The 11,151-nt window shown below is 35.6% G+C and overlaps 2 protein-coding genes and 1 long non-coding RNA gene across 4 annotated transcripts; 2 read left to right on the forward strand and 1 right to left on the reverse strand.

The window, feature by feature from the left end:
• Positions 1–10: 10 nt before the first annotated feature.
• Positions 11–3,978, reverse strand: LOC111204764 (ABSCISIC ACID-INSENSITIVE 5-like protein 7). Of its 2 annotated transcripts, none has more exons than XM_022700180.2 (5): positions 2,705–3,978; positions 869–1,929; positions 710–781; positions 578–607; positions 11–350 (listed from the first exon to the last, which is right to left on the reverse strand). In XM_022700180.2, the coding sequence occupies exons 2-5, from the start codon at positions 1,895–1,897 to the stop codon at positions 276–278; spliced, it is 1,206 nt and encodes a 401-aa protein (XP_022555901.1). In that variant the 5' UTR covers positions 1,898–1,929; positions 2,705–3,978; the 3' UTR covers positions 11–275. The 2 variants fall into 2 exon arrangements, with proteins under 2 accessions (XP_022555901.1, XP_022555902.1); XM_022700181.2 differs by having other exon boundaries at positions 2,700–3,978.
• Positions 3,979–4,385: 407 nt separating this feature from the next.
• On the forward strand, positions 4,386–7,601 carry LOC111204765 (glycoprotein 3-alpha-L-fucosyltransferase A). Its single transcript, XM_022700183.2, has 7 exons — positions 4,386–4,884; positions 5,309–5,469; positions 5,566–5,807; positions 5,897–6,001; positions 6,622–6,778; positions 6,859–7,086; positions 7,179–7,601. The coding sequence occupies exons 1-7, from the start codon at positions 4,516–4,518 to the stop codon at positions 7,432–7,434; spliced, it is 1,518 nt and encodes a 505-aa protein (XP_022555904.1). The 5' UTR covers positions 4,386–4,515; the 3' UTR covers positions 7,435–7,601.
• A 1,018-nt stretch (positions 7,602–8,619) lies between these two features.
• On the forward strand, positions 8,620–9,518 carry LOC111204137. The gene is made up of 2 exons (XR_002656549.2): positions 8,620–8,889; positions 9,240–9,518. It is a non-coding gene; the product is annotated as an uncharacterized LOC111204137 (long non-coding RNA).
• Positions 9,519–11,151: the final 1,633 nt, after the last annotated feature.

An 11,151-nucleotide genomic window follows, 5' to 3' on the forward strand; every position in this document is an offset into this window, starting at 1 on the left:
GACTGATATATATATAAACAAGGATGTTTTTTTATTAACCACAATAAACTAGAAAACACAAAAGGGATGATTATCATCTAAAGACTAAACACTAGACTAATGAAGGCCATGGAACAAAATATGTTTTTTATGCATAATGAAAACTTGTCCTACTATGTAACCTAGATTTAATAAAATTCTCTTAATCTCCTGCACATGTAGCACTATCTCTCTATTACATTAATACCATGCCATTGCCAAGTGGTGTCTGGTTCTCTTGTTGCTTTGTTCTGATATTACCATGGACCGGTTAGCGTCCTTCTCAAGCATTGCCTTTTGCTGCCCCACGGTTTCTTCGATGATTCCTTCAGCTGCCAACTCAAAAAGCAGTAGTCGTGAGCAACATAATCAAATTCAGGATGAGGTCACTCAAAAGGGAAAGGGGAGACGCAGAAAATGTTTGACAACTATAAGATCTGGATACCAATAACCATTAGATCTTTTATGTTTCTTTTTTCAATTTGGTTCTTATGATGCTGCAGAGTCGATGGTTTGTAGATTAACTTATGAAAACAAATAACGTTCTGAAAAGTTATACCTCATTCTTCTGCATTTCCATCATTTCAGCCTGCAACATAAGAGGAAAAAGCTCAGTTTCAGAATCAAGCGGCTATTATTTATATTCTGAGATGGAGAAGCAAAGAAACAGTGAGGTAGTCAATTCAGATACCTGTTTTCTCTGCAATTCTTGATTCACTTTCTTCAGCTTTTCAATTTCAGCTTCCAGTTCCAAGGTATAAGCCTGCAATTAATGGATAATGGAAGATAAAACATCTTAGTACTAATAGTGATTCAGAATAGAAAAACATATTACAGTTTGAATACTGACCTGCTTTCGAGCTCTTGATCTAGCAGCTGATTCTCGGTTCTTGATCATTCTCCTTTGCCTCCTCTCGATAACCTTCTCTAGACCAGTATTGCTTCTTCTTCCTCGATTAAGCACATAAGGAACTGGTGACAGAGAGTTGTTTTCTGCGCTGCTTGTCCCTGGAGACGTTGCTGCAACAGCAACCCCGGCTCCTCCGAAACAAGCTAAACCATTAGTATTGTTCATTGAATTATTCACAGCCCCATTAAAACTCTTGTTGACAGCAAATGCAACATTTGCTTGTTTAGGAAAAATGGTCTGAGGCAGCCTCTGCTGCTGCTGCTGAGGATGTGACTGATTCAGCTGCTGTCGTGACTGCTGTTGTGGCTGTTGTTGAAACTGCTGCTGCTGCTGCATTGTACCATTGTTGAATGATATGCTGTTTTGATTTGGCTGAACAAACTCAAAGCCTAATCCCCCAGGAGCTCCGTTGTTACCATAAAAGCCGTTGTTATTGTTTCCAGTGACCTGACCCATATGCTGTGAAGAGTTGTTATCTTCTCTTACAACTCCAGCGCGGGACAGAAACTCCTCAAGTGTCATTTCCCCTAATGTCTGTTGCCTCTGCGGCGCATTATTAGACTCACCACAGCCTCCTCCGCTGCAACCTCCACCGTCTTTGGTGATCAGACATTTCCAGACCTCATCAACAGTCTTCTGACTAATCGTTCTAGGCAATGTCAACGAGCCTTGCCTCTGGAGATTCCCACCAGGTTCCACCATCGTTGTAGGAGCTGAAGAAGTCATGGTCATGGACATGGCCTGAGCTTCCTCAGCAGTCCATATGCTCTTCAAGAGTTCATCCATGTTCATCGACCCGTAATCTTTTCCAGGTCCACCTAGTAAGCTCTGAAGCTCATCAAACGTTCGTGAGTAAAGCGAAGACTGTCTCGCCAAGGGATATGCAGTATCTGTTGGCTTCATCTGGTTGAATCCTTCCCCACCAGGGTCACCACCTCCTAAGTTGTTGAAATTGATGTGAGTTCCCATATTCCTTGTGTTGGTTCACTCTAAATCGCTTCCTTTTGAGAGGTAAAAGACCATAAAAAACGAGTCAAAGGTAAAGAAGTTAGAGTAGATAACATAATGCTAAGAATCCATGACATTAAAAAAGGTCTGAGGTAAGTGACACATATTGCATGCTCACAACCATATCTAGAGTAAGTAAAGAGAAGCAAAGCAACAAAACTAGAAAAACCACATAAATAAATGTGTACACACACACATGTAAAAGCAAATGAAAGTCAAATCAATAATAGAAGATCTTCAGATAACGTTAATGCAATAAACAGAAAAAAAGACTTTTTGAGCAAAATGAGTTCATACAAGATACAGTGTCTTCTCAAAGACCATAAATATGAACCATATCAGCAAAATCATTACAGGGATAAATTGAACAGAACACTTGTCACATCTTGTCTGTATCTTCAGAGGATACTCAAATTATAATAATTAAGCAAAGTTAATGTAGGAAGAAACTCGATTGCTATAAACATTTCATGAACAAGCATGAGAAAGATGTATTCCAAGATCCAGAGGAAAAGCAAACCCCATTTCTCTTAAGTAATCGATTGAATTAAAAAAACCTAGAAAAAATAAAGCCTAAAGAATCAGATCGAAAGGACTCTCTCTTTGACTGTAATTTCACTACCAAAGGTTACTACTTTAATCTGATTCAAACACACACACACAAACAACAAAACAAGAACAGATGTTAAGCATAGAAGACATGTCAAGTGGATAATCCGACAAAGACAGATCCGACCAGGTCTAATAATATATAGTACCTTACCTTACCTAATTAAATCTCTCGAGAATTTAGTTTCGCAACGGAGAAACCACCAGAGACTCTGCTGGGCGAGACGACAAGTGTGTTGTTGCCATCTCGACACGATCCGCCATTTTAAAGGGTGAAAGCTTTTTTTTTCTTTCTTCTCCCTAATTTTCTTATTTTTTTATTTTTATTCTATATCTTTAACATTATATTTTTAATTAGATATTCATTATTTGTGTCAACATGTGGACCAATGGTAAAAAAGACTCTTAAACTTTTTATGCTTGTAATATAGTAACCAATCAGTTAGCGTAACGTGGAATATTGTGGACCGTTTGTTTTGTTTTTGCCTTCCGTCAATGAGGATTCGAGTGGTTGGAGATCGTGCTTGGATTTTTTTTTTTGAGTTAAATCAAATGTTGAATATTTGGGTATATTAATAGTAGCAATTACTGAATTACTTATAAAATACTATATGTATAGTTTTCAAAATGGTTGGCGATAAGGATGCATCTATTTTTCAACAATTTGCTAATTTCACCCATTAGATAAGACCATACTAAATGTCCATATTAGATAAGATATTATCCATAAAAGATAGATAAAGGGAGAAGACTATAAATCTCACAAGTGATTAAGGTTAACCAGATGATAATATAGATCAGTTTTAAGTATCGTTGTGATCTAGGATAATATATTTCATTAATTTGTTTGATTCTTGAAATTATCCCTTTTATCATATAGAAGTGGTGGTGCTTTCTTTCTTAGTGCCCATTTTGGTTACAAGCCAATAAAATTATCACACCAATCTTTTAAAACAAAACAGTAAAGGGCACTGTTGCGTGGACTCTAAAATCATCAACTTCCATATACAGAAAAGTTGTATTATTTCCTCGTTTGGAAATTAATTACAATATATTTGCTTTTGATTTCTGTTTTATATTCAAAGAAACATCTATTTTTTTTTTTTTTTTGATAAAAGAAAACATCTACTTTTGCTACGTTAGACCGACGTTACTAGAGCGAGCATGATAAAAACATGATACAGTCTCAATACAAGTTTATGTAATCATCGCAATTCACGACTCGTACAGATGATCATCATTTGGTTACTCAAGCTTTGCCGGCTACTGAGTTTCAACTCAATACCCAAGGGACTATGTAGTGTTCAAAATCTGTAAGTTGCACAAGTATGTTGTTTTTGTTCTCGAAGTAGACTAATGTAAAGAAACTCAGACTGAAGTGACGAGTAGAGCTCATCTCCATCTGGAACAATTGGGTGTAAAAATAAACTAAATTTTTTCTTAAGGTACACTAGTGCTCTGAATCCTGTGACTCGTGGTACCTAACACTTTGCGGGTCGTTTTATCGTGTTCGTAACTCAAAACACAGTGAGAAAATATTATGCGCCATGTTTTTAGTACTAGGGTGGGTACACTGTTCAAGATCAGATGAGATTAAGATCTCCCAAACAAACCCTTCTTAAATAATTTAAAAAACAAGTAGTACATTCCTGCTTCACATGGTTTGGTTTTAGCCGCGGCCTTGGGCACTAAACTAAAATTCGTTTACCTGCTCTTTGATTTGATTCGGATTGAATTCTCCATGTTCTTTGCAGTGCAAAATATTCATTTGTATATCAAACACGTGGTTCCAACACAAAAAAAAATAAATAAAAATTGAATGTCGTGTAGACCATTGAGTCAATGAATATGGACTCCGAAAACCAAAGATGGCAACTACTTTATCCTCTTCCTCAACAACCAAACACCTAAAACAATAAACCCAATCGCAATTCTTCAAACCCATTTGATCGACACAACAACAACAATCGATGGGCGTTTTCTCCAATCTCCGAGGACCCAAAATTGGATCGACCCACGAAGGATTACCCGTAGCCAATGCCTCCTCTCCTCCCTCTCTCAGGCGTAAAGTTTCCAGCTTTTTGCCGATCTGCGTGGCTATCGTCGTCCTCGTCGAGATCGCGTCTATGGGTCGCCGCCTCGATAACGCCTCTCTGCTCGATACATTGACTGGTTTTTTCGCCAAGTCGCCTTCGGACAAGCTGTCTCCGACTAAACCGTCCGGTTTGAAGGTTGGGTCGGGAGTGGAGAGGTGCGAGGAGTGGTTGGAGAGAGAGGATTCAGTGAGTTACTCTAGGAATTTCAGTAAAGATCACATCTTTATCTCCGGTGGTGACAAGGTTACATTCCTTCTCAATTGTTTTTTTTTTTTTTTTTATTCATACATGAATCAGAATGATGAATCTAGTTTCTCTGAGATGTTGATTGTTTTCAATACTATGATCTTTTTGGTAATCTTTAGCCATTTTGATCTGATCATGTTATTCTGAGCTTACACAAAAATGTAGGCTTTGCTTGTTGTTAGCTAGCTGTTTGATGATGTTGTTAGCTAGCAGTGAAATGTTTTCAAGAAATAACTAGGCCGTAACTACATGGATTATTTGAACGCCTAAACCGATTTTTAGAACACTGTTTATAAGCATTGGTTCGGATACAAAGAACTATTACTTTCCCTATGGGATCCTTGGGGAATTTCTACTTCTGAATGATAGCTAGTGTAGCAGAAAACAAATGGTTATTGACTTCATTCCTCTGCAATGGTAGGACTTCGAATCGTGCTCAGTTGATTGCGCAATTGGAATGAAATCAAATAAAACCCCCGATGCAGCGTTTGGATTAAGTCATCAGCCTGGAACACTCAGTATACTACGTTCCATGGAATCAGCAAGATACTACCTTCAGAACAATCTTGCTCAGGCACGACGGTGGGTAAGCACAATCTTTACAGGACTTTAATACTCTCTAGACTACATGTTGAATGCCTCGTAAAAACTCGTTTTTAATGTTTTGTTGTTCATCAGGAAGGGTTATGATATTGTGATGACAACTAGTCTTTCATCAGATGTTCCCGTTGGGTACTTCTCATGGGCGGAGTATGATGTTATGGCTCCAGTGCAGCCAAAGACCGAGAAAGCTCTTGCTGTTGCTTTCATTTCCAATTGCATTGCTCAGAATTTTAGGCTGCAAGCTCTTGAAGCCTTGATGGAGGCGAATGTTACGATTGATTCTTATGGTACTTGTCACCGGAACCGTAACGAGAGAGGTATGTATCGAGTCATTGCTAGCAAAATGTTCTGTGCTATGGCCGTATCTTTCAAGTTTTTTAACCAATACAACTTAAATTGTTTACAGTGGAGAAGGTTGAAGCTCTTAAGCACTATAAGTTCAGTTTAGCTTTTGAGAACACCAACGAGGAGGATTATGTCACCGAGAAGTTCTTCCAATCTCTTGTCGCTGGTATGTATACCTCTCCATCTCTCTATGCTGATCTTTCAACCTTGGTGTCTGCGTCGAAGAGAACTATATGAGCAGACGACCACTGGTTAGCTCAGCGTTGGGATTAGAAATAATTTGTATTTGGTTCGGGTTTAAAACCGAAAAACATTAAAATCTCCAAAACCACGAGTTAAACCCGGAAAAACCATAAAGATTTGGGGTTTTGGATCATTTTTTTATATAAATTCTCTTCTTTTTTTTATAAATAACTATTTTAATTATAATAATTAATATATTAATTATATTTCGTATATTCGGGTACCTTTTCGATTCTTGGTTCTGGTTCAGTTCTGTTTTTTTTTTTGGGCTTAGAGAAATAGGAACCGTTTGGGTTTTTGCAAACTTCATTCCAGTTTCGGTTTTCTCGGTTCTGTTCCGCTCCGGTTTTCGGGCTTGAATAATATGCCCAAGACTAGGTTAGCCACTGGTAGTCAACTTGCATGTCTGAGCTAATTGTTATTTCAATCAATGAACGATGATTGGCAGAAGAACTATATAACGTGGATCATCAATATGAGAGCGTTGAGCCTGTCCTGTTATCTGTTTCTAAAGAGCAACTTATGATCAATTTCTGCTTATAGGATCTGTCCCTGTGGTGGTTGGTGCTCCAAATATTCAAGAATTTGCACCATCTCCTGATTCAATCCTTCACGTTAAACAGATGACTGATATAGAGCCAGTTGCAAAGAGAATGAAGTATCTTGCAGATAATCCTGACGCCTATAATAAGATGCTAAGGTGCGGTAAATGTAGACTATTAAAAAAACATGTTCAGACATGTTGAAAAGCTTCAAAGCTTTGTTTTCTTTCTTTTTTAGATGGAAACATGAAGGCCCTTCAGATTCTTTCAAGGCACTTGTTGATATGGCTGCTGTACACTCCTCTTGCCGTCTCTGCATTTTCGTGGCTACAAGGATCCGTGAGCAAGAAGAGAAGAATCATGAGTTCAAGAAACGACCCTGCAAATGCACCAGAGGCTCAGAGACAGTTTATCATTTGTTTGTTAGAGAACGAGGCACGTTTGATATGGAATCCATCTTTTTAAGGTAAAGCCAGCATTAATTTACTTGTTCAGCTCTTAGTAAAAACCCTGGAACGTTACTAATATACTCGTCTCTTCTCGCCATGTTTTGGACAGGGATGGTTATCTGACTCTGGAAGCTCTGGAATCTGCGGTTCTCACAAAGTTTAAGTCTCTTAGACATGAACCGATATGGAAGAAGGAAAGGCCAGTGAGCTTAAGGGGAGATGGTGTGCTTAGAGTGCACGCGATATACCCGCTTGGTCTGACTCAAAGACAAGCCCTTTACAACTTCAAATTCGAAAAAAACTCAAGTCTTAGTACTCACATACAGAGTAACCCTTGTCCCAAATTCGAAGTTGTATTTGTCTAAGTTTTTTATTCAGACCTGGTTTAGTTGAAAGATAAAAGTGTATCTTAAAAAAAAAAATACAACAATTTGTTTATTTGTCTTGTTTGGTTCATATCTTCAAGAAGATTGTGTAGAGACACTAACATCTTCATATCAGCTTTGACAGAGTTAAAAATATTGCATGGATCTTTTACTTGTTTGACATGTTTTCTGATTTTACAGAAAAAAAAAATTCCTTTGTTTCTTTCATTGTATGTGTGTAAAAAAAGCTTTAATACAAGTCATGATGATGATGATACGGAATGTAAGTGGGAAAATCTATAAATCAGATTTTCTCTTACCTTGACAGAGAACCCACTGTCTGATCTGCCTCGAGCATGATCTTTGACTAAAAGTCTTTTTTGATTTTGCCTCATCATGCAACTTCTTCTTCTTTAGTTTTTGTCTCGTGTTGTTGTGTCATTTGCACTAGCTTTATCTTGATAAATGTGTATCGTTTTACAAATCAATAGATTAAATCCTTTTAACTTGGATCTTTGAACCAGGTGTGGGAGGATTACGCATTCTTCATTCGAGGTCGGTAGGTGTTTTGATGACTGCACACAAAATTTGCAGTTGTAATTTGTTAATAAACTAGTCTAAGAGAATGACAGTCCAGTAAATATTCTCATTAATGAAAACCTTATTTAATTATACATTTTAAAACATTGTTATATCGATGTAGGTTATATTGGTTCTGAAATCAAAATATAAAAAAGGAAACTAAAATAATTGTTTAAACTAAATGATATATATTTTTGACAGCAAATGGCATATAATTATAGGTTTTTAAAATTGTACAGATATATAATTCAAAAAATAATTGTAATATTATTTTCAAGGATAAGATAAAGTCATAAAACAACAGAGCTTTGATTCCGTTGTACTGTATAGTCTATGTTTAACATGCAGTAATGCAGTATTCGTAGATAAATTTTATACAAAACTATAAGAAAAGTTCTCTAATACCAGATTTTTAATATCGGAACTTAGTTCTTATAATTTTAGGGTAACCACAAAATGTTTTTACGAAAAATTGGAACTTTTTATAACCGTACCTAGTTCGTACAACCGCTTCAGATTTTTTTTTTATAAGTTTGATAAAAGTTCTTAGGGTTTATTTTGCGTGATATTTAGACGCATTATCTTCGCTTCAATTGTAAGCACCATAAACTCATCCGTGTGTCTGTCTTTTTTTTTTCCTCTCCACAGAATTGAAGTGTTGTTGTTTTGTTGATTCTTATTTTTCTTTATTGAGATTCGTTGATTGAGTGGATTATTACCCATCTCGTTCTTCAGATTCAGTTTCTTCAGATTTTGATACAATGTTTGAACCACGTGTTTCTCTTCGGTACAGGCCAAGAACGTGGTACTTCTTCTACTCAAGGCAATAATTATCCTTCAGAGTCCACACCTCAATAGAAAAAACAGCCAGAGGTATAACCAACAACCCATGTTAAAAAATATTTACTTGTGGGTTACTTAGGCACCGTGTGTTATATATTATATGTGTTGGCTTGTATGGAGTTCTTGGTACTTAAACTGTGTGTTCTTGAAGGTGTTTTTTGAATTTGAACTCTGCTGTGTACCTTGCTTAGTTGTGGTTCATCGCTAATAAGAGGTTTTTAGTAATCGTCTGTTTAGTGATTCCAAAGGTGGATTCTTTTCATTATTTTTTTTTTATGATTGCTAGCTGTTATCTCACTGTTTATCTTCGCCTGTATGTTCCTTACTTAGATGTTCGAATAAATGTATTCTTTTTATGTTTTGGTTTGGCATATTTTCAGATAACAAGAAGATGGAGAAAGGGTTGTTGGTTTGGGATTAAAGAGGAGGTTGAAGTTGGTTTCTATCTTATTTTTCTATGGTTTGCAGTTTCTTTATAAGTAAACTTTATGTATTTTCAAATTCTCTATGGTTTGTTGTATTTCACTTTCTGAATATCAGAAATCAGGTTCATTACATGTTATTAAACATGTGAAATAATCAATAAAACTGTATTTAAAAACATGGTATTTAAAAAAAAAAATTAAAACTGCATTTAGAAGAGAAAAAAACTATTACACCAAAAAAAAAGCCATAAACATAAACGGGCCGTACCAAAATAAACGGGCTTAAAATTAAACGGGTTTAAAAAGGTACATAAGTAAACGGGCTTAAAGTTACAGAGTCTTAACGGGCAGGGTGTTAAACAAGCAGGGTTTAAACGGCCCGGATAGCCTGTTTTAACATCCTTAGAAGAGAGTTACAAACTTGGCAATGATTTTGAGTTTACTTTTATCTTCTTCTTCTGCTCACCTTTGTTTCAATTCCATTTTGCAACTCTTTCTGCATATTATTTATTTACATTTTTTTCCAAAATTAATCATTTTAAAGACAATTTTCAATTCTTGCTTATGGAAAAAGTGGCTGAAAACCGTTCAATCTCCATATTGTTACTGTGTCCTAAAATCGCTGATAAGTGATATGCGTGCATCCCACAAAAAGAATAAAAGACCAATGATATACTTGAAACATGCTTCTGTCACATTTCAACCAAAGCTTGTAGTATCTTTATCATAATTGATATGGTTATATATTCACTTAAGGGTACATTGTATTCACTTTAATTGTTCGACATTTATGAGCCAGACACATGTCTTCAAACTATATATGGTTTTGTTGCAGTTGAAACTAATTGTCAGTGGGGGAATATTAGTGTTAACCTAATCACGTTGTATAGCAAACATGTGTTTATTTTCTTAAAACATCTACATCTCTTATAATGATCAATGGTTTTTCCTGTCGTGTATGAGTTATAGACACATTTGAACTATATATTTTCATTAAAACTACAAACTTTAGTCAGTATGCATGTAACTATTGATGTTTTATATATATAGCTATCAAATTGTAATTGTTGTATATTATTTACTTTTATTTTTTTATCAAAAAAAAAAAATTGTTGCATATCTCTATCTATTTATATTATTGTTTGTGGATAGATGTAAAGAAAGAATATAACTAAGATAATAGAGGAAGAGCCGTACAGAAAATGAAGAATTATAAGTAAAAAGGAGAAGATTCAATGTCATGCTGCAAAGTCTCTATACAATTTGGAGTGTCTATGAGTCATCCTTCTTTGTGCTCCATGTAAACCTCCCAATCATTACCCACATTCACTTTATATATCTCTCTTTCGATATATATTCTCTATTTATATAAACATAGATATCATCTAACATTATAAACACTGAATACATAACATGGATGTGTATCGTAAGAAAAAGAAAAGGGAGGCATTATTGATCATTAAAGGTATGGTGCATAAGAAGCAATTGAAAGTTTTATTTTCTCCATGCGTGACCTCAAGAAAATATACCTATGTTTTTCATTTGAAAATTGTCTTTAATATCTACATTTGTCTTACACTAAACTAAATACATACCACAAGTAAAAGGGAGTAAAAACTGAAACCGAGAAATAAAGAAATGAAACCCGAAGCAGTAAAAATTCTTACTTAAAAAGTTGGTAAGGTTTGTAAAACCGTTATAGGAAGGAAACAAGAAAAGAAAGAAAAAGGAAAAAGGACTTTACTCGTGTCACTAGCTTGCATGTCAAGTTTTATGATTCCAACATTTTAATCATTAAACGGATCCTTTGTTATTGATTTAATAATTATTACAACAAAAATTAAAGGACTTGCGAAAGAGAGTGAGA

Source organism: Brassica napus, chromosome C5 (genome assembly GCF_020379485.1).
Source record: "Brassica napus cultivar Da-Ae chromosome C5, Da-Ae, whole genome shotgun sequence".
Taxonomy (NCBI): Eukaryota; Viridiplantae; Streptophyta; class Magnoliopsida; order Brassicales; family Brassicaceae; genus Brassica; species Brassica napus.

What these genes read in the sequence shown, in the direction of transcription:
- LOC111204765 (XM_022700183.2), top strand. Translation starts at nt 4,516, where the DNA reads ATGGGCGTTTTCTCCAATCTCCGAGGACCCAAAATTGGATCGACCCAC. An exon ending in AATCTTGCTCAGGCACGACG is followed by an intron (nt 5,470 to 5,565) that starts GTGGGTAAGCAC and finishes GTTGTTCATCAG; the next exon opens with GAAGGGTTATGATATTGTGA. An exon ending in CTTCCAATCTCTTGTCGCTG is followed by an intron (nt 6,002 to 6,621) that starts GTATGTATACCT and finishes TTCTGCTTATAG; the next exon opens with GATCTGTCCCTGTGGTGGTT.
- LOC111204764 (XM_022700180.2), bottom strand. Translation starts at nt 1,897, where the DNA reads ATGGGAACTCACATCAATTTCAACAACTTAGGAGGTGGTGACCCTGGT. An exon ending in AAGAATTGCAGAGAAAACAG is followed by an intron (nt 608 to 709) that starts GTATCTGAATTG and finishes CTTATGTTGCAG; the next exon opens with GCTGAAATGATGGAAATGCA. An exon ending in TGGAAATGCAGAAGAATGAG is followed by an intron (nt 351 to 577) that starts GTATAACTTTTC and finishes TTGAGTTGGCAG; the next exon opens with CTGAAGGAATCATCGAAGAA.